Source organism: Cnephaeus nilssonii (genome assembly GCF_951640355.1).
Source record: "Cnephaeus nilssonii genome assembly, chromosome: 10".
NCBI lineage: Eukaryota > Metazoa > Chordata > Mammalia > Chiroptera > Vespertilionidae > Cnephaeus > Cnephaeus nilssonii.
This window is the reverse complement of record NC_137081.1, coordinates 36,539,612-36,567,556: the sequence shown is the minus strand read 5'-3', so window position 1 is coordinate 36,567,556 and position 27,945 is coordinate 36,539,612. Positions and strand designations below refer to the sequence as shown.

General features: G+C 50.1%; 1 protein-coding gene across 3 annotated transcripts; it reads right to left on the bottom strand.

The window, feature by feature from the left end:
• Window positions 1–128: 128 nt before the first annotated feature.
• Window positions 129–27,940, bottom strand: ATG4B (autophagy related 4B cysteine peptidase). Of its 3 annotated transcripts, none has more exons than XM_079782289.1 (14): window positions 27,844–27,876; window positions 25,944–26,043; window positions 18,728–18,829; window positions 18,504–18,575; window positions 16,782–16,880; window positions 16,345–16,446; window positions 15,727–15,799; window positions 13,202–13,281; window positions 7,782–7,975; window positions 7,222–7,300; window positions 6,811–6,956; window positions 6,316–6,372; window positions 5,526–5,619; window positions 129–4,085 (listed from the first exon to the last, which is right to left on the bottom strand). In XM_079782289.1, exons 2-14 carry the CDS (start codon window positions 26,005–26,007, stop codon window positions 4,012–4,014), a joined length of 1,236 nt encoding a protein of 411 aa, XP_079638415.1. In that variant the 5' UTR covers window positions 26,008–26,043; window positions 27,844–27,876; the 3' UTR covers window positions 129–4,011. The 3 variants fall into 3 exon arrangements, with proteins under 3 accessions (XP_079638415.1, XP_079638416.1, XP_079638417.1); XM_079782291.1 differs by lacking the exon at window positions 129–4,085 and adding an exon at window positions 4,092–4,735 and having other exon boundaries at window positions 27,844–27,877; XM_079782290.1 differs by lacking the exon at window positions 25,944–26,043 and having other exon boundaries at window positions 27,844–27,940.
• Window positions 27,941–27,945: the final 5 nt, after the last annotated feature.

The following is a 27,945-nucleotide window of genomic DNA, read 5'->3' as shown; positions in this document are numbered from 1 at the left end:
TCTCCTTAGAGTCCTGAGTGGGAGGGCCCTACGCTGGCCCAGTAGGGCTTCTCTGGACCACCCCCACTGGTCTGGCCTCACATGGTCTGGCTGGCTGTGTCTTGAGGTGTGATGTCCCATTTCATCTGAACACAGCTGGTACCTTTTTAAAAAAAAAAAAATTTTTATTGATTTCAGAGAAGGGAGAGGGAATCATTGAGTGGCTACCTCCTGCATGCCCTCTACTGGGGATTGAACCTACAATCTGGGCATGTGCCCTTGACTGAACTCGAACCCGAGACCTTTCGGTCCATAGGCCGATGTCTGTCCACTGAGAAAAACCAGCTAGGGCCAGCTGGTACTTTTGTTGTTCTTTCTGCTGTGGTCCTAAGTGCCAGGAATACGACTTCATTCCGTTCCATCTTGAACTGCTCTAATGTATAATGGTTCCTTGACCCTTCCTAGGAGAATCTGCCAGGTGCTGCACAGGGACCCCCTCTGTACAGACAGCACTGTGGGGTTCAGTGCCCTTCTGAATCCAGGACACTGGATTCTAGGCAAAACAAAACAATGTGGTACTTGCTTAACCCGAGTTGTAAGTGGTCACCAGACGTTCAGACCAGACTGGGGCAGAACCTACAGATGGCCAGGAGGTCCTGCACAGCAGCGGCAGCCAGACCCCAGCTCCCCCAAACTAGGCAAGGTCCACGTTTTGGGCTCCACAGATAAGGCTGCCCTTAATGCCCATGTGGACTTGGGCAGGATGTACCCAGGCTGCCTGATCCTCTGTCCTGGTCCCTCCATATCACTTTGAGGACACAAGGCACAGCAGATGGACGGCTGGTGTCTGCACACTCAGTCCTGGGGCGTGGTTCTGGTATCTGCTCACAGGGGGTTCGAGTTGCTCACTGTAGCCCTGCTGATGGGAGCAGGTTGCCCTTGGGCATCAGCTCATCCACCAGACCACACTGTACACGTGTGAGGTCAGAATTCTAGGAGTCACAGAGAGTCAATTATTTTCATTAACGGTGTTAAGCGCTAAGTCAGTCACTGGTGAGACACTATCCGTCTGGAAGACAAAATAGGCTGGGCGCTTAACATGTTAAGACAGGGTCCCTGGGTTCCCTACTGGGACACTCCTCTCACTCACCTGCCTGGTTGACTTCTTACATAACCAGGTCCCATCTAGAATGATAAGGAAACTGGGTTGATTTCTTGACACCTGAACCAGTAGCTCCCCTGACTTTGTGGACACATCAGGATCAGGCTGGCACAGAGAGGTCATGGCTGTCAGGGAGGGTTGGTGTTGGCAGAGGGCATGGGTGAGATTAAGACAGAGAGGTGTGGGTGAGTCCAGGCTGTGCCCTAAGCACCCAGCACAGGCTGGGAAGGGCTGGAAACTGGACTAGAACTTTCTCTGCCCAGGGTCAGGATGTTGGGGTGAAGTGGAAGTTTCAGTAGAGACCATCCTCTCAGAGCTGTGGGGTCAGAGATGAGCAGGCTGAGAGGCCAGAGCTGAACAGAGTCCCACAGGTGGTAGGTAGGCAGTGGAGCTGGGTGAAGGTAGAAATGGGCTGACCTACAAATCAAGGCCACTTAAACTTTCTTCAATAAATACAGCACTCATTGTCAAACATCCTGGCCAGGGTTGTGGCAGCAGGTTTAGCTGAGGGGCTGTTTGCCTCCCAGCACCCTAAAGAAGCCTTTGGGGCATTGACAGAATAAAGGCCTCCAAAGACATCTGCATTCTCAGCCCTACAACCTGTGAAGAGCACCTCTGTCTCAAGGTCCCTAAAGGGAGAGGGACCTTGAGACGGGAGGCCATCCTAGACTGTCCAGGAAGGGTCTCCAACAGAGGGAAGCAGGAGAGGCCGAGCCAGAGGGAGGTGTGCAAAGGCATCTTCACTGAGAGTGGAGGGCAGCTTCCAGAAGCTGGACAAGGCGAAGAAACGTCCCAGGAGCCGCAGGAGCAATGTGCCCTGCTGACATACTGTTTGACCTCTGCCCTCAGGATCCTGAATGTCTGTTGTTTGAAGCCACTGGGCAAGATTTATTACAACAGATGCTAGCAGAGGGTTCCTGGGCCACCTCACATGGGACCAGCACAGTGCTTCCTGCTTTCTTGTCTGGCATTGGTCCCCTTGCACCTAAACAGAAGATGGGTGGCAGGGAGCCAAGTAGGCCAGTCACCCCCTGCATTGTCCAGCTAGGACATCTTGGGCTCAGTGAGGGAACTGGCTGAGGCGCCAGCGCCTGCCCTAGGCCAGTAGTCTCAGCTCACCAGAGGGACATCAAACTAGGGTAATCACTCTTGCTGAAGAATGGGTTATTGTGTGTTTTCCTAAACCAAATTTCCTCGTGCTCTTTGCTTTAGGACCATAGGCGTGTCACAGCTAGCAGAGCCTTGTCAGGTGAGGTCCGTCTGCCTAGTGTGGGGGAGATGAGCTTGCCATGAGTCCACAAATCCTCACTGAGACCCACGGACATGAGTTCATTCTTGTCCCATCACTACAACTCTAGTTTGAGGAAAGGTCAAGACAGAGACAATAGACTTTGTTTTCTACTGAAACTGTTATTTGCCATGAAGAACTGCAAACTATACTAAGAATGGACAACACTCTCTTCAGTAAGCCTTTTCAAATCACTAATACAAAGCTCCCCTTTGGTCAGGTTGTCACCCACTTCCACCGTATGCACCACAGTGGGGGCTGCAGCAAGAACCCTGGCCCAGCAGGCAGGGTGGCACATTTCCAAGATGCAGCAGAAGGAATGGAGACTGCCCAGCCTTCCTCCTTCCCTGGGGAAGGAAGGAGAGACAAGAGCAAATTAACTTAGGTCGGCGACTCTCAGGGGCTGGATGTTCTCTGCTATCAGGTGGGCCCCCACCAGCTGTCCAAACTGCAGATGCCAAGGGAGGGAGGGGTCTGCAAAGAAGGCCCCTGGGGAAGAAGGCGCCACTTCCCTGAACTCCCCAGGTGTCTGTTCGCAGATCCCACGGAGGACTTGAAGCCTGCATGGGAGCCATGCTCTCTGGGCCCAACCAGGGTTCAGGGCTGCAGGTGCTGCTGAGGTGCTGCTGTCAGTCAGTGCTGAGAAGGATCTGGAAATGTCTCCAAGTGACGTGATAAGCGATGGGGTACCTGTCTTGCACCATAAGCAGGGTTTCATCCTTTGGCCCCAAACCATTTGAAGCCTCGGTACCGGCACCGGGACGGCAGTTCTGTGGTGCCCTTAGCCTCTGCCCGCCAGGCTTGCCGTGCCCCCATGTCCCGCATGGGCCCAAGGATCACAGACCAGGGCAGCTCCACACTCACCCACCACCCACTGCCCACCCAGGAAAAGCCAGTGCAACAAGTAAGCAGCAGCCCGTGGGCGTCTCAAAATGCTGGAACCAAAAGGTGAGGAAAGTGAACCCGCTTGGGCTCTACCTATAGCTCTTTCCTGGCAAGTCACATGTACGGTGGTCTCTGGTTTGCACCATGCCCCACCTCTCTGCTATTTCTTTCTCCAAAGCCAAGAGATGCCAGGTGGTCACTCCTTCCTGTCTCCCACTAGGCAGCCTGGTAGAGCCATGGGCAGGGCTGCAGGTGGAGGGCATGTAGGCCCAGTCCCAGGGCCACTTCTCATTTGGTCTCCAGTCTTCTTGGACTCAGAACAGGCCCAACAGAAATGCATGTCTGTGTCGAGTAACTTCAAACGGGACTTTAATTCCAAAGAAAACCTAGAACTGAGAGCCTGAAGGAAGTAGGACGAAGGTGCCGTGAACACTCAAGCCCCGCCGCTGCTCTGCTCCCTGCAATTCCTGGCTCTCTCCAGCAGCCCAGTGTGTCTGGGCCGAGCAGTCCCACTCCTGCAGTGAGGCCTTGAGCATAGTGCAGTCCCCATGGAGGTCAGAGGCAGCCGGGACATGGGCGGTGGGTAGGCGGGCAGAATGGATGAAATGCGGTGGCACCAAGCGCCCTGAGGCCAGACTGGGCTCTCAAAGGCACCCCCAGCAAGGGCCAGTCGAGATGTCCCCCAACTTTAGGATTTTCAAAGGGACAAGATTTCAAAGTCCTCATCTTCTGAGTCAAAGAATCTTTCCAGTCGCTCTACATCAGAAGAATCTAAAAGAAATAAGACAAAACCCCATCAGACACCTGCTTGAGTTACTCTGAATGTGAGGGTGAGACAAGCAGCTATGTGTGCTGGAGCTAGCCCTGGCCCTGCGCCCAACAAGCAAGGGTGCTTACTCAGAATGGTAAGTGGCAAGAGGACATCAGAACTCTAGCCAGCAGAGGTTGTGGCCTTCAGATCTGAATTGGCCAGGGGTCTTACTGGCAGGGATGGGAGCAGGAAAGGGATGCCAGAAACTTACCAGGAGGAGCAGACACATCGCTCACCAGAGCCCAGGGGTACATGACGGGGCTGAGGGCAAGGGCCACCAGTCCCAAGAGGAGTGCCAACCCTGTACCATCTGGGACAGATGGGGCACCTGTCCTGAGTCTCAATGCCAGCACCCTGACCCTCATGTGGTTTCTGTCAGGCAGCAGGTTCCATCGTCATGGCTCCATCCTCCTCCTCAGTGATCTTCACAGAGACAGGGGACAGGTGGCTCCATCACTATCCTCAATGATCTTCACAGAGACAGGGGTTAGCTGGCTCCATCCTCCTCCTCAGTGATCTTCATGGAAATGGGACAGCTGGCTCCATCCTCCTCCTCAATGATCTTCACAGAAACGGGACAGCGGGCTCCATCATCTTTGTCCTCAGTGACCTTCAATACATAGTTCCACAGGCTCATCGCGGTCCTCACATTGGTCTTCCCGGGAACAGATGGTGTGAACTGGATGTGCTCACAGCCTCAATGCCAAGTCTCCGTTTTCTGTTTGCCACATGCTCAGTACACTTGGAGGGAGTTGAGGGTCTGTTCGAGGGAGAAGGCCCCTGGGCACAGAATCATGGAGTAGTGGGATGCAAAGCCTGCCTGCAGCCATGGTCAAACAAAGCAGGACTGGCTCACACAGTGGATTGCATGGAGAGCTCATGTCATTACAGCATATTCTGTATCATACAGAACCCAGAACCTGTGAGGAACACTCCCAGATCCATGTGCACAGGGCCAGATGACCGCATGTGGGGTAAAGACGAGGGTCAGACTGCTGCTGCTAACTCGGCGAGAGGAGGGGGATACTCAGCAGTGTCTCTGGTCCCTTGTTGCACATATAAATCACCAAGTGACTGCATCTGGGGTTCATACAAATCTTTTTATTCATTTTTTAAAAGGTAGATTGATTGGTTGTTCCACTTATTTATGCATTCATTGGTTGATTCTTATATGTGCCCTGACTGAGGAGGATCAAACTCGCAACCTTGGTATATTGGGACGATGCTCTAACCAACTGAACTACCTGGCCAGGGCCCACACAAATCTTGAAGGTCAAAAGTAATGGGACCTGGGGAAAAGCTAGGAGGGGAGGACAGAAGCATCACACAGAACATATCCGAGCAACAAAAAGGCAGCACCCATCTCCACCTGAGATGTGGCCCTGCGGTCTCAGACTCACCTAAGGACAGGTTCAGGACGTCAGGGCAGGCCAGGTGGGAAGGCTGCTGCTCCACCAGCTCAAACATGGGCAGGGCACCTCCAAGCAGTGACAGCTGTTAGCAAGACACAGCCATTAGAGGCAGCGTACAGGGGCACAGTATCTCCCCCCCCCCCCCCCCAATCACCACTGTGATCAGGGAAACATTGACAACAGCAGACTGAGACTCTTAACCCTTGGCTGAGATGGGAATCTAACAAGGTGCCTGCCTACCCATCCTATGGAAACAGCCCTGGAGGCAAAAACCCTATCTCCCACCACCTTGTCAACACAAGGCTGATGAACACAAGGCTTTAGAAACCCCATTCTAAAGTTCCCGAACAATGTCAGTCCCCACATCCTCTAATCACGATGAGACGATGCCAGAAGCAGCAACCATACAAGGGCCACAGGACGCTTCACAGTGGTGCACTGGTGGAGGAATGAGGAATGACTGGGGAAGCGGGTGACGAGCCAGATAGACAGACAGACAGCGGAGTTGCTACCAACCCCCTTTAAAAATGTACACACACACACACACACACACACACACACACACACACACACATTTGTTTATTTCTGAGAGGAAGGGAGAGGGAGAGAGAAATATCAATGATGAGAGAAAATCATTGATCGGCTGCCTCCTGCACGGCCCCCATTGGGGACCAAGCCTGAAACCCAGGCATGTGTCCTGATCAGGAATTAAACTGTGACCTCCTGGTTCACAGATTGATGCTTAACCACGGAGCCACACCTGCCGTGCGCTACCAACCTTTTTTACTTGCTGGCACCAATCATTAAAGTCATCCTCAGTCTTACAGAAAAAACCCTAAAAGGAAAAACAGTGGTAAGCAGAAAGCAGCATAAGTGGGCACCAGGTTGAACTTGGCCACATAAGAGGCCAGATTTCCATTCCCAGGGCCACTTCAGGGACCTTGGGGCACCTCCCACCATCCTCACTTCTCCAGCCTCTGCCCCTCTCCATGGTCTCCATCCACGGTTCGACCCTTTGTCCTCTGCCCTGACTGTCCCAGATCATGGAGGTTGTGTGTGTTTTTTAAGGCCTTAGAATGAAGCAGGTATAATTACATGACAGAGCACATAGGTCTCTTCTCCTGTGCCCCTGAACAGGGGCTAGGCTGATGGGTTTGAGACTTGGCCTCAACCTGCATCTCCCAAGTGGCTCAGCAGCAAAGGCCACGCAGGACTCAAGTGCCCATAAGCTCCCACATTCACAGGGGACAATGGGATGGAGTGGGGGACGTACCACAGCAATGGACGGGTCTAGCTCCCCGATGCTCATCCTGCTCGGGGGGTGCTGGCAGTGGAAACTTTCATCTGGGATCAAGAAGCTGTCAGTAAACTCCACCGCTGGCTGTGTCGTGTGGGGGTCCAGGTAGATGAGCTCCTCACCTGGCAAGACAACATGAAAGTCAGCAGAGAGGGAGCCACTGGGGGTCCTATTTCAGACCTGCCACACCACAACCATCGACTGGGTGAGCCAAGTTGGGAAAGACAGCAGGTAGATGGGGTGGGGTCATGCTGCTTTTCTCCTGGTGGCCCTGGGTCAAGCCACCTCTAGGTGTGGGGGGCCAGCACTGTTCCACGGACTGCCCTAAAGATCACTCCCCCTCATCATCTGGCCAACTGGGGCATCACGCGGGACCCCCCCACTCACCCACATAGCCGATGAAGTAGTGGGCACTGTTGGGCTTCCCTCCAATCACTCCCAGGGACTGAGGCATCATGAAACAGCCCTGCAGGATGGAGGAAAGGTGGGCTGCTGAGCAGGTGCAAGCAGGAGGCCTGCACCCCTGAACAGGAGGCCCAAGGAGGAGAATGAACCCCCAAGAGCTTAGTCAGGAAGGAGTTCAAGAAACACGTGCTGTGGCTCAGGAGCTCTGTGCAGGGGACGGGCCTGAGGAAGGTGGACGTGCGGGCCCTGGGAGGAGGGCAGGCATGAGTCAGCGGGTGTCAAAAAGGGCACACAGGCACGTAGAGGAGGACTGCACACCAAGGCTGGGTGGAGACAGGAGGCCACTGGGACCACCAAGTAAGCAGGAGGAGCAAGGCTAGGGAAGGACGCAGGGGCCAGTGGGAAGGGCAGCCGGGCTGGTCACAGGGAGGCCAGAGGGCTGGAGGATGGGGCCAACATGGTGACACGGAAAGGTTTTAATGCAAAACAGTATTTCAATCCCCCCACTGGTCCGTGAGAGGACAGATCCAGCATAGACTCACCTTCAGTGTCTCCACATAGGCCTCATTGATGTCCGTGAGCCCCAGGCGCAGGGGGATGAGAAGCACCAGGGGTCTCCACAGTGGTGACCTGTTGGTGACCTCGGCTCCCACAGGGAGTCCATTACAGTGCCCTTCTGAATCTGCAGGAAACGCAGTGGCCTCCGCACATGGAAGGCTGCTCCTGCATAACCTTCCTGAAAAATGGAGACGTGCTCTTATGGGCTAAGTAGGTACAAGTTCACCCAAAAGAAACAGGTACGTATACAGGATATAAAACACAACTCAAACTTGAGAAATAAAGTGTGAGACTAACCCTGCTGCACACAGAGAAAAAAGAACCAAACATTTTCTGTGTTCAATTAAACATTTTATTGTGAAATAAAGCATGCACAGAAAATAGTGCAAGAACACATCTGTGTGCACCTTAAGAGCCACCCCTAAACAGGCACCATGTAGCCACCAGCCTGGCCAATAGAGCACTGACCAGGTCCCCAAACTTCTGTGACCCCACCCCCAGCAAGAACACCAAGGAACAACTGCTCTCCTCTTAAACGTTTAGGCAACTTCTAAGTGCACTGGGCAACTTTCAACAAATACATGAACGAGGGGGTTTGGTGGCAAGAAGAGACAGAAGCTCTAGCCTGCAGGCACAGAGCTCCAATTTTTGGAATTTCCAAGCCAGTTTGGCTCAGCAGATAGAGCATTGGCCCGCAGCCTGAAGGGTCCTGGGTTTGATTCCTGGTCAAAGACATGTACCTCAGTTGCAGGCTCAATCCCCAACACACTTTTTCACCCTGCGGGAGGCAACCAATTGACCTGTCTCTCTCACACAGATGTTTCTCTGTCTCTCCCGCTCCCTTCCACTCTCTCTAAAAAGTCAATGAAAATATATCGAGTATTAACAACAACAAAAAGAAACAGACACTCCAGTGGCCTTGAGCACACCCAGCACTCAGTCTAGTTTCTAAACACCTTTCCTGCTGAACGGAACCAGGATCTAGTTCAGTGATGGGCAACCTTTTGAGCTTGGTGTGTCAAACTTCGCCAAAAAACTGAGCATTACTCGGGTAGTGTGTCACTTTGAGGAAAAAACATTATTTCACAAATGTTTCATCCTCGGCATGCGGCCGCCTCAGCGGCCGCGTGTCATCAGAAATGGCTACGCGTGTCAGTGCTGACACGCGTGTCATAGGTTCGCCATCACTGATCTAGTTAATGCCAGAAAGGGGATGCTGAACAATGAAAATGACAGGAACCAACAGAAGACAAGAACCACCTGCAGGGATGCCCACCAGTCAAATCTGGGACAATGACTAATATCCAAAATGGACAACACATTGAATTAAAAAACAATCCATGAATGTACTGACCCTAAAAAAAAGTTTTTCAAATGTAAATAAGGAGGTGGTGGAGGGAAGAAAAGAGCGCTCTTCCCCAGAATGCCAACCAACCTGGGAGGAAGGACTGCCTTAGAGAGATCCCCATGCAAGACACCATGTATTATTCCTAGGCCACCCATTAGTCACAGGGAAAGACTGGCCTCACCAGGTGACCCAGGAAGCATCACTGACCAGGAGCAGCCTCCTGCTGTGATGCTGGGGACACAGCCACCAGGTAGTGCTCTTGGTCAAGATGTTTAGTCCGAATATCACAGTGAGAAAACAATAGATGGAGTGTGGGACATTCTACTGAGCTGACCTGGGTTCTTCAAAAACATCAATGCTGTGAAGAACCAAGGGGGGCTGGGGGGGAGAGGAAAGAGTACTTTCTGGATTAAAAGAGACTGAAACGGCCTGTCTCCAGGATCACAGGAGGTTCCAGAGGGTGACAGTGAGGCCAGCAGTTGGGAAGCAGCAGCTCATCTAGTTTCAGTGTGCACCTTAAGAGTATCTGTGTGCACCTTAAGAGCCATCTCCTCTGATCACCAGTATGAAGGTGCAGAATTCAGTATATGTCGAATTCTGCTATGTAGTCTGTTAACTTGGCTTCCTTTGACCCAAAAGCTAAGATAGAGGTTTAAACTTCAAGGTAGTAGAGTTTTGTCTTTTTCCCTATTTATTCTGCATTAGTTTATATAAACGTTTAAAAGAGGTACACTCTGCTACCAGAACCTAGTCTTTGACATACATCTGTTATACTCTTACTGTGTTATGCTGGTTTTCTGTAACTTAGTTTTTACTTATTTGACCTGTCATGGTCTCTGTGTTAATGTTAGTTTTGCTTCCCTAAGTTTGAGACTATGCTTTGTGATGAGAACATTCTCTTGTTGACGTGATTTCTATTACCAGAACACCAGACACATGAATTGGCTCAGGATGGGGCAGGGCCTGTCACAGCTGCACCTTGAGAGCCTCCCTGTGGCCTGTTATGTCACAAGTGTCCTGTTAATAAATGGGTTTTCCTTTGTCCCAGCAACCCATTTGTAATTTTCTAGTGCTCTCCTAACATTTTTTAACCTTTTCAAGTCCTATTTTTTGTCTTTTGATCAATGACAACAACTAAACAATATATATTTGCCTTCCTGACCTCCTGAACCCAGGTCTTTCAGAATTCTGAACATTTTCTGGTGTTTGGTGGCAGAAAGATGAGGCTGTAGTACCAGTGAACAGCCGTTCTTCTCAGGATTATTATTATTATTATTTGGACGCTTATAAAAGTTTCTCTTCATTTTTGCAATTTGGAAATGTCACCAGACACATGCCTATTTTGCATATTCTTGATTTTAAAAATTTGAGGTTAACTTTAAAGACTCAACTCTTTTTTTAAAAAATATGTATTGATTTTTAGAGAGAGAAGAAGGGAGAGGGATAGAGAAATAGAAACATTGACGAGAGAGGAACATCATCGATCAGCTGCCTCCTGCACACCCCTTATAGGGGATCAAGCCTGCAACTCGGGCATGTGCCATGACCAGGAATCAAACCAGCAATTTCTTGGTTCCTGGATCGACACTCAACTGCTGAGCCACACCAGCCAGGCTAAAGACTCAACTCTTCTTCCAGCTCCAATTCCTTTACTCTCACCCTGTCCTTCTCTCCTGCCATTCCAACCCACACGATTATTTCTATTTTGTTCTATTTCTAATTCTGCCATCGGATTATTTGCCCCATAGCTTTTCTGATTATTCTCGTATTAATCGGTTATCATCCATGACACCTGTAATCACTGCCAGATTTTCAAATCTATTTCTCCTTCAGTTCCATAACTTCCACAGTCCACTGTGCTTACAAAGGTGTGACTCTTATCAACTTTAACACGGTCAGGGCCTGTTCTGGACGTCCCAGCGGGCCCTCAGGGGGTGGGTGGTCAGGGAAACCTCAGGAACAAAGTGTCCCCTAACCTGGCACGTTTCCCATAAAATCTGAGCAGGAATGTTGTAAGCAACCTCTATCACTGGAGAGGGGCTTATGAGATTTCTGACATCAACGGGCTTTTCTTAGAAACTGGGCACTGTTTCTCCACTTTCTGCTTTGCTGAACCCAAGCCTTCCTCCCCAGGCTGCCGCCCTGGGTGACTCAGCAGCGCACCAGGAAAGCAGCTGACCTGTCTCTATGAAGCCTGAGCTCTCAAAGCCCAAAGGAATCAGGATGAGCCATTTAGAATCACCTTCCCTCACCCCACACCTCACTATATGTGTGTTCAGTCCCAGTGTTCTTGTTGGTTGTGTTATGATGCTCTTCTTCCTAAATTTGGGTACACATCCTCCACTTGTTCCTGTGCTGTGCACCCCTAACTCCTGACCCGAGGAAGGGGAGGACGATGCAGTGAGACTAGGCCCTGATTTTGGCCAGGTGGCCACACACATAACACTTGAGAGCCTGATAACAATGCAGATCAGACTCTGCCCAGAACCAGGTCCACAAGCCCTGGGATAAGCCCGGGTTCACATCTCATCACAGTTTCAGCTTGGCTGCTCTGAATGACCAAGACTCCAAGAAGAGACTGGAGAGGGCCCTCACTAGCATCACCCACTCTCCCAAAGACAGATGGAGGTTCTGGAAAGCCACTTGTCCCCTGTCTCTTCCTGGCCACTGCCCTGGAGCAACCAGTCTGTAGTCTGAAGCCAGGGGTTGAACTAGTAACTGGGTTAGACCCTGAGGAGCGTAAAGAACAATCCCCCCAAAAGAAATTAAGGTGTAATGGAGCACTGAGCAGCCAGACAATAAGAGTTATAACTGGGCACTGTTTCTCCACTTTCTGCTTTGCTGAACCCAAGCCTCCTTCCCCATTTTCACTGACAGGAGAAAATGCTTATGATCCTATGTATTTAAAAAAAACACACACACACACACAAAAACACACCACCAGAACCAACTATGTTTACATGTCAATATAAGCTATTTCTGAAAGGTAAAATCAAGTGATTTCCCCCCTTCTTTGCACATTTCCTAAGTTTTCAATGTTTCAGAAAAATTTCAGGAAATGAAATATGGAGAAAAGGGAGGAGGAAGAACTATACACCCTTCTGCTATGGTTCCAAGTTCATCACCTCTCAGGGGAACAGAACTGTTAAGGGATGAGGTATTTGCCAGTGTTCAGAGCTGCAGAAACCAGTGTTGCTTTTTATTAATAAGTCACATCCCCAGCTCCCCAATCTTATGTTGACAGTGTCCCGGAATGGGCCCACTGCCTGGCGGGGAAGCAATAACCCTGTGAGCCGACAGGAACACTTGTGGTCATGCTCTAGACCGGCAGGCATGTGTGCAAGTCCTGCTTCTAAACATACTTGCAAGGATGTAGCTCAAAGTGCTCTCTCTTCCATAAAATTGAATTCAAGGCAACAATCTACATGTGGAACTTCAATAAAATTGGGGTTGAGGCTGCTTTGGGAAATTCATTGGTAATCAGTGCTGCTGAGTGAAAACTTAAGTAGGCCTTAAATAAAACAGAGCTCTATCAGCTTGGGTGCATAATAAAATGTAAACCGTGAAGTCAAAACTCGCTCATGACAGGCTATTTGCCAAACTGAGACCTCGTTCTGCTCTAGACCAAACGTGTGTGCCCAATTCTGATTCCGGAGGATCCTCCCAGAAAGGGGTGGAGCTATGTCCCTGCTTTGTATTACATCTAGGCCTGAGAGGGTGGGGTTAGAAAATCAGTTGTTCCTGCCTTCCTTGGCGGTGCATTATGCACATGAACACCTGCACAAATGCAGCTTAACCCAGCACGCCTTAATGGCACAAAAACCACGGGGGTCCTAAGTAACCCAGCTCTAGAGAGAATCCAGATCCTATTCCTTAGCCTGGTCTTCTCTGTAAGGAAACTTGGGGTCCCCTGGCCTCTGTTTAGGGTGTCCAGCTGCTGTGCAGGACTCATAGTCACCACCCTCAGGCGAGGCCCCGGTGAGCCTGGGAGGAATAAGTGCTCAGCTGCTGCTCCCCAAGTCCCGTCAGTCCCAACCCTGCTTTGTTGTCACTTACTGATGTCCTCCATCACCACCGTGTTGTCCATTGCTATGTGGACAGCCAGGGCGCTCCATGTGTCGAAGATAGCAAGTTTCCTATCGGAAAGGGGGAGGACACGCCAATAAGCTTTCACAATTCAAAGATGGTTCAGCTCTGCAGGATACCAAGGGAACAGTGTTTCTCACAGGAGAAAAGCCAAGGCTCAGAGATGTCAGTGCCACAGGCAAAAAGCTGAAGCTGGAACCTGTTTCTTCCTCCCAGGGTCCAGTGCTCCTTCCATGACCCCCAGCTGCCCTTTGCAGAGAGGAAGTTCCTGCACAGGAGCTTCTTGGTGATGTCATGTCCTGACCTAGTTGGCATGTGGAGGTGGGAACTAGATCATGAGCCAGGAGTCGGATACCACAGGCTTTGCCAGCCCCACTTCACTCTGCTCCCTTCAATTCCACCTCAGATGTGCTGAGCTGAGGTTCCCGACTGTAAATGACTGAGGAGTGGTGGCCACAGGATTCTGGCTCTGGAATTAAGCAGACTGCCACCAGAAGTATAATGGGGGTGTGGGAGGCATCTGACTTACTCTCAAGTACAGTGGAGGTGGGCTCCCATGTGAGAGGACCTAATGGGTCTGGGGACACAGGTGGAGGGTTGATGTATTAGGCTGTCCACACAGAGTCCCTCTTGGGGGAAAGGCCAGATAAGATTCCAAGAGAGACCTGCAGTGCTGCACCAGCCACCTTGCTCCTGTGCTGAGGGCCAGGAAGCAATGACACGTGAGAGGCAAAGCCCCTAGAGAGGCTGACACAGGGGGGAAGGGGACAGCAAGAAAGACGTAATCCTATGAGGTAGTAAGTGCCCTAAAAAACAAAGCAGGGGCAGGAGGGGCACGACCAGTACAGTGCAGGAAGGCTCTGATGTAAAGGGTACAGCACATGCAAAGAGCCTGAGGTGGTGTGTCCTCTGAGAAGCAAAAGGTGCCATGTGCCAGGGAGGAGCACAGGGCAGCCAGGCCTGCACCTGAAGCTTTCCTGCATTCAATGGGAAGCCCGGGGTGTGCTGAGCAGAGGAGGGATGGGTGGCTGACTTATAAATGTGAAGATGACTTCTGCTGTTATTTGAAAAGAGACTCCAGAATGGCAGAGAGAAGAAAGACCAACAAGAAGGCAAGAACCAGGGCTTACACCAGAGTGAGGACAGTGAAGCAAGACAGACTGGTCAGTTAGGACACACTGGATGGGTGTATTGAGAGAGAAGAGCCAAGTATAATCCCAGTATCTGGCCTTAGTGCCAGGAAGGAGGGGCTGCCCTCAGTGAAGGAGAAGCAGGCAGGGTAGGGGAAGGTTCAGCTTAGGGTTCTGGCTGTTAGGTCAACATGCCCCTTGGACATCTAAGATGCTGAGTGAACATCTTGATAGGAAAGATTAGCACTGGGGGATGTGACTCTGGGAGTTGAGTATGAGCAGACAACTAAAGCTGGGCATGGACAGTGCAGAGAAGCAGCCATAGTCCTGAGACAAGGCCTGCAGTGCTTACAGGTGGGGCAGGCTAGCAACAGATTCTGAGGCGGCCAGAGGGACAGAAGGACCAGAGAGCATGGCTCTGTGGCCTGGATTTCAAAAGACAGCAAGTGCCTGAGCCAAGGGCTGCTTGCTGATGGCTGAGTAGGAGCAGAAACTCGGCCTTCAGACATGACAGGTTGATGGTGACCTCGATTGGGGTGTTTCAAGGCAGCAGTGGGGAAGAAGGTGTCAGTGAGTAGTACAAGACAGGAAGAACTCACAGACCATGCAGGCCAACCACGCAAACAAACTACACTTTCAAGGCATGCAGCACTGGGCCCAGGACTTTAAAGGACATGTGGGAGGGCTAAGTAATCCAGGGGCCTGGATAAGGAGATGGAGAGACAATGTCGGGCTTGGGGACCAGCTGGAAGTTGGACATGTAAGAAAAGAAAGTGTCCTGGAGGATCCCAAGGAACCTGCCGAGGACAGTTGGATAGAGACGGCAATCATCCACCACGTGGAGGGAAGAAAAGGGCAATTCCAGGAAGTCACATGGGGATGCCTGTGGAAGCCTCCCTTGGGGGCAGGGAGCAGGGGGGCAGACAGCGAGGCAGGAGGTACAGGGGAGGCCAAGGCTGAAGACAGGTTTCAAGGAAGGGGGGAGACAGTCAGAACAGAGGCAGAGCCCCACAGAGCCTATATGGAGGGTCGCCTTCTCACCACAGTGCTGTCATTCCTGATCAGTTCCAACTTCCCTGACCATCAGACCACTGTGATGGATGGATCCACCACTAGACACAGAACGAAGGCCCACACTAATGGGTGCAACCTGAATGAAGGTATTCATTCCATTAGAAAACAAAATTCCGATTCAACACCACATGCATGGTCACCTCTGAGGACTCTCCTCAAGGCTTTGAAGAGTAAGAGACCCCTTATGTCCTTTAGTAACAGGCCTCAGGAAAGTCTGAACATCCCAGGTACATCTATGCATGCCATGTTCCCCAAAGATATGATATGGGAGGGATGGAGCTTGGTACATACTTGAGAACCTGGGCGACTGTGTTGGGCCCGTACCACTGGCCAATAGACTTGCCCTCGCCAACTCCCATTTGCGCTGCAGGAAACAGATCTGATTAGTGACACACCAACATCCCTCCCCCGCAACCACCAACATCCCTCCCCCTACCCCGCTCTTAGAAAAGGCTGGTTTTGGAGGCATATGGCTGAGGAACACTTTACAGGAAGCCTGGACAAGCACGCCCAAACCTGCCTCCAGCATGAGCTGATGGACACCAGGGCGCTTTATCCAAAATGGATAAACGCTGTCTCAAGGTTTGTCCTTCACTATGAGCCAGGATTCCAGTCCTTCAATGAGGAGCGGGATTAACAAGTAAAATGACCCCCTGAATTTAGAGTTGTATTTTTACTTCCTTCTACAATAACATGATGCTCAGAAGTTGGACTTGCTTAAAACACAGGAGCATTCAGACTCCCTCACTGAATCTAATTGTCACAGATGCTGTGACGAGCAGCCTAGCCCAGCAGCCTACGGTGGTGACAAGCCTCACGCCGTACACACAATACAACAAAGCTCTTGAGAAACCCAAGACTCGCTGCTTAGCTAAACAGCCAAGACATGGGCACCCTGCTCCCACCCACCTATCTGGTGGATAGAGTAGTAACTGTCCTTCCTGTCGATGAATGCGTTGAGGACGTGGAAGTAGCTGTCCGGCTGCCTCTTCCGCTGTGTCCACCTCCAATCTAATGGAGACAGGTGCAGAAGTGCAGTTTTACCAAATGTGAGAAAGAAGCCTTTATGTTATGCAACACTGAAGACACAGATGGTATCCAAACCGCTTTGAACCGTGATCTAGTTAAAAGCCCTTTCTAAGATTCCAAAAATGCCAACCCATCAACACAAATCCATACAGAAAACAATGGTTTCAGGGGTTTAAAGAGAATTCTGAAGACAAACATTTATCAGCATTCTTTAAAGTCACTTTTTGAAAATCAGTGGGTCATTACTGAAGAAGCCCCTGAATCCTCATGTGTTTACACAATTGCACCCATAGTCCTTGCTTCCCCAGGTGACTCACCTCGGCCTAAGTGCCGGCACAGCAGGGCCTGGGCGAAGATCATCTGTCCACAGCGGAGCATGCAGCCCCAGCCCGTGTCCGAGGTGGGGCCGGTCCCCCCTGTGGTGGCGCAGAGAGAGGAGACTCCAGTCAGGTCACTCTACACTGCAGGTGACAGCACCATCTCGGCAACACACACAACCTAGAACGTGGTCATGCCGAGGACCCACTGCTGGGAGTGAAATGTCCTAACAACCCTCTCAAATGGGCAAAATATGAGAAAACGTCAGAGGACAAATGTCTGGAAAACAAGAGGAGACACTGTGTCCATGAGTCATCAGTGCCCAGACAGTAGACAGTGGAATAGGAAGGTGGTCGGTGCTGGGAGGGGACAGGTTTCAGAGTCAGCCCTGAAGACACATGTGCCATGGGCCCATCCACGTCCCGTCTATTCACAGGTGCGCAGATTCTGACATTGGGCATGTGGTATCGCATACAGTGAGACAGGCCCAGACATACAGGAAATGTCCTGATGTCCTAACCATCAGCAAGGCCTGGGATGGCTGGCACTAAACAAGCAGACTCTGGAGCCAGACCATGTGGGCTGCAGTCTCACCTCTGAGCCTCATGAACCCTGCCCAGGCAGGCAGGGACAAAGCCTACCTCTTGGGTGAGATCAGAGAAGGTACTCAGCATGGTACCTGTCACTCCCCACTCCACCTCCTATATCTGGAGGTGGCCTTCAGAACCTGGACAGCCCACCTCCTCCTCAACGACTGTGTCAAACAGCACAAGGCTCCTCTCTAGCCTCTCCTCCTTCCCTGTGTTCAGACATCTCATCTGCAGAACACCACTGTCCACACAGCACGCCTCAATTGGCAAGTGGGCAACTGCGCCTCCTGCAACCAGGGCCGAGCAAAACAGCCTCAGAGCAGGTGTGCAACCAGAACAGAGTGCACCTGACAAATCACATCATTAAGTATTAACCTGTGGGGACAATGGTCTCATTTCCCCACATTTCAGTGTCCCAATGTCAAGCATTGTGGCTATTTTACACCCACCTCACTTCTGAAGAACAGAAGAAACCACATATTGGAGAGGAACCGAATCAAGACTAGGCATTGAGGAGGTGTAGCCTCCTGGCCCCGAACCTCTGGTCTCAGGTCTTCTGACTGGCAAAGGCCAGGCCAAGCTGGTCCCCAACTTTTGTCCGCCTCCAGGGCACAATGATGAAGAATCATTTTTAATGAAACATACTTTAGTGTCATGGGAAAACATGTCCCATCCACCCTGCTCTTCAGCTCTCCCACATCTATGTGTGGAACGTACTAGAGAAGATAATGGGTACAGAACAACGGCCTCCAGCCACCCTGGACCTAGAGCCCTGACCCAGAACAAGACTCAAATATATAATCTAACCACAGCCTCTGCAGAATTCCCTCCTTCACAGTGCACTGTCTTGTCCGTTTTCATTGCTGATCGGGACTCCTTATCCTGACTTTAAGCCCCAGTAACACACGGTGACTTACGGTTGGAAACCACTGTCAGAAGCCCTAGATTTGGAATCTAGCTCTGCCACAACTCGGGGCAAGACTCACCAGCTCACTATCCTGGGGTTGCCATGCAGATTAACACAAAGTGACAAGTACTAGGCATATCCAAGTCAACCTACTTATCAATCTGTTTTCCTCCTTCTAAAACGTGCACATTGCATCACCACACACTGTGACAGGCAGTACTTACCAATGGCTGGGAAATTCTTCCTGTATGTAAACCAGAGTCTGGACGCCACATCAGATAAGATCTCATCCTTTTCTAAAGAAAGTTTAAAAGAAGAAAACACACGCACACACAGAGGTGTAAGTACTAAGTCACAGGTTAGAGAGTTAGCAGATAACTATTATTACCACAAAAAGGATTTGGAGACTGAGCATTAAAAGCACAGTGGGCTCCAACACAGCACATACCTGTGAAGACGCTGTATTTTCTACCCAATATCCAAACAGGCTCCGAGGTCTCCGGGAAATCTTCAAACTCAGCAAATCGAAGAGTGTCATAGGTCAGAGTAGCTATTGAAACCAAAGGTACACAATAATCAGCTGTGCGGGGACATGTAGGGATGAGGCGGTGGGACCTGCCACCCCACTTCCTGAGCCTTTCAGATTCAAAGCCAGAGTCTGTGCCTGCAGAAACGAGGGTGAGAGATCAACTGGGGGCCAGGCCCAGGGGAGAGAAAGTAAAAACAAAACAAAAACAAAGCCTCCTGGTTTAACACGTTAAGTGCCGGAAGACAAAACAGGCTGGGCGCTTAACGTGTTAAACACTTGTTTTAGACTTAAAATGTTTAAAACCTAAAGGACAAAAGTAAAATGAAACCACACATTTATCTTTGTGTGCAAGGGAGGCCAGACTGACAGACGGTAGAGTAAGCTTTCACAGCCATCCCAGGCTCAGCAGACGTCACCTGGGAGCACGTGCCTAGGAGCCATGCTGAAGGCAGATGCGTCAGGGGCAAGAAACCAGAGCCCTCCCAGATGACTGGAAGTTCCTTCCAGTCCACCGCAGATTTCTTGGTGAGGAGCAGTTAGCTCTAGAGGAGCAGGCTGCAAACTCCTGGGTGGGATGCTAGGCTCCAGAGAAGTGGAGAGAAAAGTCCCCTAAAGCCCCAGGTGCCAAGAGGCCTGGAGATAAAGGCCTAGAGCAGTGGTTCTCAACCTTCCCAATGCCGCGACCCTTTAATACAGTCCCTCATGTCACCACAACATGAGGGACTGTATTAAAGGGTCGCGGCATTGGGAAGGTTGAGAACCACTGGCCTAGAGCCTACTTTCACTTTGACGATGATACCAGATGGGCACAACCACCAGCTTCCACTGGCAATGCCCCACTTCCTAAGGAGGTCACTATGTGTAGAGCACGGTTCTACCCACTGAGCTAACAAGACCTGACCCCTTCTTATTCTGTGTTGCTTTCATAAGAAACAAGACAGGCCCAGGGTCCCTCCTGTCCACAGAACCATGGCTGAGGAAACCCTGCCTCTGCACAGGTCCCCATACCTGCAATGCCAGGTGTGCGCAGTGTGCTCCGGGTGTCCCATCTTTGCAGCTGCTTTTCAGAGAACCCTGAACACACAACTCTCACCTGCTTCCTCTCAAGCTCTCACAGGGCTCAGTCATCCCACCCTTCACCTGCAACTTCACAGAAGTCTTTGGGAAATCAATGTTATGTGAGTTTCTCCTATATCTTTATTTTTTGACAATAGCTCCACCTTTTGGTAAAAATGACATATGCTATTTATTAAAAAAAAGACTACAAAATCATCTGCAGCCATAGCCAGTGTGACTCAGTTGGTTGGAGGGTCATTCCATACACCAGAAAGTGACAGGTTCAATTCCCAGTCCTAGGTTGCAGGTTCGATCCCAGGTTGGGTGTGTGTGGGAGGCAACAGATCGATGTTTTTCTCTCTAAATCAATTTTTTAAATGTTAAAAAAAAAGAAATAATCTGCAGCCTCACACCCAGAAATGACTGTCTTTTCAGAAGTCTTTCTGCACAGACCCTTGAATGAGGCCACAGCACACCTGTGGCTTCCTCATCTTATTCTTCTCAACAAGACAGTCAGTCCCCTGAGTCACAACTCCACCAGCATCTTGTGTCTCACCGTTCTGAGGCATGCCATAATGGACTCACGCCCCCTATGAGTACGCCTTTTAAAGCCATCACCCCGGCCATCTTTCTCTATTGTACATCACCCCCAGAGTGCTGGCTCTGGTGCCTAGTGGCCAGACAATCACAGGCTGCAGGTTCCGAGGGCACTTATGTGACCTCTCAGGGTGGAAATTTCCTCACCATAAAATGTGGAAGGGACCCTTCCCAGGAGGTGCTCAGGAGGCTCCAAGGTCGGCAGTGTCAACAGAAACAAGAACTGCAAGCTTGCCCAGCCGGTGTGGCTCAGTGGTTGAGCACTGACCTATGAACCAGGAGGTCACAGTTCGATTCCCAGTCAGGGCACATGCCCGGGTTTCGGGTTCGATCCCCAGTAGGGGGCATGTGGGATGATTCTCTCTCATCATTGATGTTTCTCTCCCTTCCTCTCTCTGAAATCAATAATAATAATAAAAAAAGAACTGCAGGCTCAAAGGCAAGCACTTTGCCATACCAGAACCTAAACCGATGAGCAGCTAAGTCCTCATCACAGGGCCAGGAAAGCAGCACACTGAGCTATCAGATCCATAGCCATAGAAGGCTAGTGTGCGTGACATAAAGAGTTCTCTGGCCCTAGCCAGTTTGGCTCAGTGGATAGAGCGTTGGCCTGCAGACCGAAGGGTCCTGGGTTCGATTCCGGTCAAGGGCAGGTACTTAGGTTGCAGGCTCCTCCCTGGCCCTGGCCCTGGTCGGGGCTTGTGCAGGAGGCAACCAATTGATGTGTTTCTCTCACATTGACATTTCCCTCTGTCTTTCCCTCTCTCTTCCACTCTCTCTAAAAATCAATGGAAAAATATCCGTGGGTGAGGATTAAAAAAAAAAAAGAGTTCTCAGGCTGTCACAAACCCAGACCTAGTTCTGTCTTTTCAGAGTCCCAGGAATCCTGTGCTTTCAGAGCCAACCCTGCTGCCCAGAGGGCCACAGTGCGAAGGTAGGTGCTGGGGCCTCATTCCTCTGCTCACATATCTCCTGTGTCCATGCGCCCAGTCAGTGTCAACCAGGCTGCTTAGTAATGGGAATGCATAATGTAATGTCAAGTTTATTTCTCCTTTTTTTGCATAAGATTACTTGTTTCTGTATGTAATTATAAAAACTGAGTTGGGATTAATGAAAAGTCTATCTTTTCAAGGAGCTGGAAACATCATGTCTCTGCTCTCTAACCCACCTCTGTATCTTTAGCAATCACTGTCTTCTGTGACCTCCAGGCCTTTACCGGTATGTACACTCAAAGCCAGTTTACTCTCAAGGAAAAAGGATGCCAAGACACCTGTCTGATTTCCATAGACTGTAATTCTCATCCTATGGGAGCTGGAACATTCTACTGATGTTTGAGGCCTCTCAGGGCAGCAGCTGTGAACTAAAGATGCTTGCATCTCCTAAAATGCTGGAGAGCTCTAAACTTCAGGCAAGTAGCTCTACTGTGATGGTGGCACATGTGCAAGGACCACGATAACTATCGCTGAGTGTGTAGTATCACTCTAGACACTGAGACACTCCTCAGATACCTAGCTTCCCATATGAAGAAAGTGATGATAAGGAAGGGAAAGGCTCCTTCTGAAAGGGGGTGACAAGGCCTGGGGCAGCTCTAAAGTTGAGGGGTTTCATCACTGTAGTAGCAAAATGCAAAGCAGGCACATTTCTTAGGTTTATGAGCAACTTTATAGGCAACGAAGCCAACTTCAGAGGGAGGGTACTGAGAGGTGTTTTATTAAAACACATCCACCAAGTTTCCTACCATAACTAAGAAAATTATGGGTTGTGTAGCCTCACATTCTTTATTGCCAAATGCCAGTGAAGAGCCAAGACCTTGCAGGAAATAAACTACCAGGAGGCAACCCCAGCTCCCGCCAGCTAAGCAGAAGCCACTCAGCAACAGCACCCATATCTGTGGGGTCCCTAAAGAGGGTCCCATCCCCGTCCCCTTGCACTTCACTGCTCTTCCTGTCTATGCAAACACCCACGCCTCTGCCCCCACCCCCAATTGAACATGTGTGTCACGTCTGCCTCTAGAGTTAGACATTCATGTGTCTCGCTGCATGTACCTTCCTCACGACGGGGACCATCAGGACAAAACCTGTGGAACATGGTCCCCCAGTGCAGACAGAAGCATGGACACCTTAACCAGTCTCGTCACCCCCACAAGTCAGTGACCTTCCTTTGCCTCGGTTGGTTTTCTCCCTGGTAAAATGGGAACAGCTGAGTTCTCCTTAAGGCTCGTGTGAGGAAAAACAAGTTAGTAAGAGTGAAAAGCTGTGACCTGTGCTGGGCAACAGTAAGCACGTCTCCACGTGGGCCCTCTGGGACTCCCTTGAAATGGATGAGACAAAGATGACAGCCTGTGACCAAACTGAGCTGCAACACCTCATACAATGTAAACAGGAAACCCACCAAACATTACTTCATTACCACCGAATCCAGATAATACACTATCCTCACACAGAAGGACAGGAGCAGAAGCCAGCTGTCTGTGCCACTGCACAAGCTCGTTCCAGTATCTGCAAGCTTTCACCCTGGAAAATGAGTGTGAAGAGCCCCAGGACCAGCAGCAATTTCACCCAGAAAAGCAAGTGAAGCACTTCTCATCCTTGAGCAGCCAGCCACCAGAAAGTCTTAACCGGTGTTGATGGTGGCTCTGACTGTCTCACTTGCACTGGAAGATAGGACTAGCCTGTTCTGCCTGACACCTGAAATGCCACAGGTCGGGCACTGCACAAAAGAGGCACCTAGTCCCCCAAGCTCCTGGACCTTCTGAATCAGACTTTCTAATGGAGAAAGGAGAAATTTTCTAAGTAACATTTACTTCTAATGCTCAACTTCCTAATTTATATGAACATTTGTTTTGTTTTAGTTTTATAATACATTTTTATTGATTTCAGAGAGGAAGGGAGAGATAGAAACATCAATGATGAAAGAGAATAATTGATTGGCTGCCTCCTGCATGCCCTCTACTGGGGTTTGAGCCTGCAACCCAGGCATGTGCCCTTGACCGGAATCCAACTCGGGACTCTTCAGTCCACAGGCTGACACTCTATCCACTGAGTCAAACCCGCTAGGGCTAAATATTTGTTTTTTAAGAGAGAGCAGACCACTTGCTAGCTACGGGACACATAACTTCTCTAAGCCTCAGTCTCCTTGGCCATGAAATGGGACAAAGCCGTCAACTCAGTGGGGACAACACAGACGGGTGCACAGCACCCAGCAATGGTTTTGAGCACCTCCATTTCTATTGTATTATTTCAGGATCATGATGACTCTGCTCTCAGACAGGCCAGCAGCCACCTGCCTCCCTGAGATGGCCCCCTCATCTCAGTTCTCAGCGGCATTATAATGTCACCTGTCTTTCTACACAATGTCATATTATTTATGAGGCAGTCCCATACCTCCCAAGTTAAAAGGACTCCCACCTCGAAAAGAAAAGCCAGTCTCCAGACTTCGCCGTTTTGACTTTAATGTGAAATAAGATGGCACACAGGAGAAGCCGGGTGGAGAGGCATCGTCCACCTTATGAAAGAGGCCCTTTGAGAAGTACTTTCCCCAGGTGGTCACCTGGGTCCCAGACGCCTGATTTTCCACATCTTCCCTGGGATATCCCTGAGCACACCCGGAACAGGATGCAGAAAGCCCTTTAATAGCATGGTAATTCCATGAGAAAAAAAGTTTCAATTTAATATTATTAATCTGATAGAAAAATAGGAAATTGTGCTCAAGGAATATAACTAACTTCTCTGCACTTAGCACCAATCATATTCAGATTCAATCAGGGAAAACCACAAAACATTTCACCATTAGATTTCTTTGACAGCTTATCATGTTTCAATATTTCCCCAAAATACTGCTGTATTCTGAAAGATTCTCCTTTATAAATAAAACCAAGTGAAGGGGTCTCCCCTTCCTTTAAAATTTTTTAAGAAAATATGTTTGCAAGTAGTTTTTGTTTTTTTTAAATCCCAAATACTTTATATGAAGATGCTGGTGGTTCAGTTCTGAATGAAATGATGAAGGGAGGGAGGGAAGAAGGAGGGAGGGAGGGAAAAGAAGAAATGGAAGGGGAGGGATGGGACAGAACTGGGAACTTATCACCACCAGAAAACTGGAAAGCACTGCTTCAGTTAACACAGGGGACAGAATGTCCACATTAACCTCACTGCCCTGCCGTGAGCAGCCTGCTCACTCACAGACACCTTACACCAACAGACTGGATCTGTACTATACACAAGCTCTACAACTGAAATTCTTAAAGCACAGGAATGTGCAAGTTATTAATTCAAGTTGTTCTTCTTCAATTACCAGTCATGTACATGCCAGACACAATATAAAGCCCTGGAGATGCAAGTATAAGACACTGCTCTGTCTTCATAGAATGGACAGTGCAGCCATTTATGTTTTTGTTTTTTTAAAAACTGATTTCAGAGAGAGTAAGAGAGAGAGAGAGAGACGGAAACATCAATGATAAGAATCAATGATCAGCTTCCTCCTGCATACCCCCTATTGGGGATGGAGCCTGCAACTCTGGCATGTGCCCTGACCAAGAATCGAACTGTGACCTCCTAACTCATGGGTTGACACCCAACCACTGAGCCACACCAGCCAGGCCAGTGTGGCCATTTAAATGCTGGGCCTGGCAGTTCCCTGAACCAGGAGTGTGTTTTGATGGTCAGTGCTGGAGGCTCAGTGAAGAAGACAGTCAGCCTGGTACCTTCTGGACCTCTAAGCACCCGCAGCCCTGGGCCGTCCCCTCCCTGGCTCCTCCTCTTTTCTCCCACACTCAAACCCTCAGTGACCTCACTCAAAGGGGCCTTCCACACACGTGTGCCTCTAGACCAGGTCTACTCCCTCAGCTCCAGGCCCATGGATCCAATGTTCCCCGGACATCACAATATAAATGTCTGATGGTATCCCATGTACATGTCAACATGTACAAAACTGACTCCCAAGAATTCCCCACCAGGCAGGATATCCCCAAGTGTTCCCCATCTAGTTTCTGAGCTCAGGCCATACATACACTGCGTCACCATCTTAACTCCTTCATCTCCATCTCCACCCCTCACTACTGCCTATCTGTACACAGCCCTATCATTTCAACCTTCAATATACCAAAATTCAGCCTCCTCTCCTGACCCTGACCCAGACGCCCAGGCCTCTTGCCTGGCTTACTGAGAGAGCCTCCTAACTGGTCTCCTGTTGCTGCTCTGTCCCTCTGCGGCATAGTCTCAGCAGAGCAGCCAGAGTGAGTCTGCTCCAGTCTGGTTACTCCTCTCAAACCTTCCAGAGCATCACCATATCCTTCAGGATAAGCATATGCCCAAGTCCTCACCATGACCCAGCGAGGCCCCATGCTTGAGCCCAAGTCACCTCCCTGCCTCCAACTTTGCTTCTCTTAGCCCACTCACTGTACCCTGGACACACTGGCCTACGTGCTGCTCCTTGCATGCCACCTGCCCTTCCTTCTCCACTGCTTCTGGGTCTTGGTCAAACTTACCTCTGCAGTGAGACCTTCCCTGGCCATCCTGGTTCCAATTCCAACCCCCCTGCTTGGCCCACATCACTCTTCCACATGACCCATGCCACTGGTGTCACGTCTGGAATGTGAGGAGAGCATGGTTATCATCTCTTTTATTCACTTCTCTAATCCCAGGGTCTAGAACAATGCCCAACACAAACCTTCTGCACAATAATAAATGTGGTTTACTGAATGTATGACTGTGAAAACAAGTAGGAATCTCAGAACACTTGATCAAGGAAGGCAGACTCTGTAAGGACAGAGGGATCAGGGGAAGGTAGATCATTAATCACCCCTAAAAGGATGTAAGCGTCAGGTCAGAAGAAAACTCCCCACCACACCCTACAACCGTCACATACGTTTTTATCAGCATCAACACAGGCCTTCAAAGGCAAACACTTTGCCTGCTTTGAAGCAGCCTGGAGTATCTCATTAGAGTATTATCACGTGCCTACTCCTAACTTTATAATTAAAAAAAAGATCCTCACTAGAGGATATGCTTATTGATTTCAGAGAGACAGGAAGGGAGGGAGGGAGAGAGAGAAACATTGATGTGAGAAACACTGACCACTTGCCCTCCCTCCCCTGCACTTGCCCTAATGGGGCATCAAAACCTTTTTCTTTTTTTTTGGTATATGGGACAATGCTCCAAGCAATTGATACACCCAGCCAGGATGGCTACTCCCAACTTTAACATGATGATTTTCACATTTCAGGTAACATGACCATTAACTGTTTTCCACCTAAACCAACTCTCTCATATGACTGACTTTACGTATCGAGCAGTAATAACTTAAAATAGACAAGTAATTCTATTCCTTCTCTACCCCTTGCCCCAGATAATAGTACAACAGTGTCCGGTACCTTTTTGTTTGTAATGAACTTGACAAAAAACGTGTGGCTAACAGTCTCCGTTGGGAGTCAGAGCTACTGTTTCCTCCAGCCACCCACCATTTAAGTGAGGAAATGCCACAAATCATTGAAATACTGGCAATACACGTCTATTTTACAGTTTTCAAACGGAGATTTCAGTAAATATATGTTACAGCTGACAGGAAAAGAAAAACGAAGCAGAGACAATGGGATAGGAGGAATTAACCCAGATGAAAGTCTTCCTTTATTGGGGGTGAGGGGTGGCACTCCCTACAGAAGTGAAAGAATTAAAACTGTGGAATGAAAAAGAGAGTCCAGATAAAAATGCTTTCAAGGCTACTGGATAAAGATACAAAATGCCTTGCCAGCAAAATTTAAGCTGCAGAAGCACAGTGGGCTAGGCGTGTGTACATACACCCTCACACCCCACTTTGCATCAGGACCCCAAGAAGTTATGATATAAAAGATGACTTCAGTTTCTATTTTAAGTCACAGAAAAAGTAATCTATTGGTGACTTTAAAAATTAAAAACCCAAACAAGGTGCCCGTGCTGTGAGTGCTGAGCATGTTTCTTGCCTCCAGCCCACCAACATAACTTTACAGAAGTTAAACAGTTTCCACTTCGTAACTCCTAGCGGGGCAGAGGCAATAGCTTGCCACGACCGCCGCTTCAGGACCTAACACCGCCCGAGCCCCTAGCGATGCCCGACCGAGCCTCCCTCCCGCCCCGGGCGGCGCACTGCCCGTCCTCGTCCGAGCCGGCCCAGGGCCTGCCAGGCCGGTCACCCGGGTGCTGCAGGCAGACTGGAGAAGCGCCGAGACCCGCAAACACGGGACTGTCAGATCCGAGCCGGCCTTCCCACAGACGACGCCCCGCCCGCTCCTCCCGGGGCCGCACCCCGCCCACCCGCCTCCGCGCGCCCAGGCCGCGCCGGGAGACTCCCCAGCAGCCGAAGGGCCAGGAGAGCACCGTCCGCGGGTCCCCAACGCCCCAGCAGGTTCTTACCTGCGTCCATCTTCCTGCTCCGGCCGCCGACTGAACACCGCGTCGGTCCTACGGGTCCGCAGCGCGACGCGACGGGCCGCCGCCAGGGCCAATCCGGGGCGC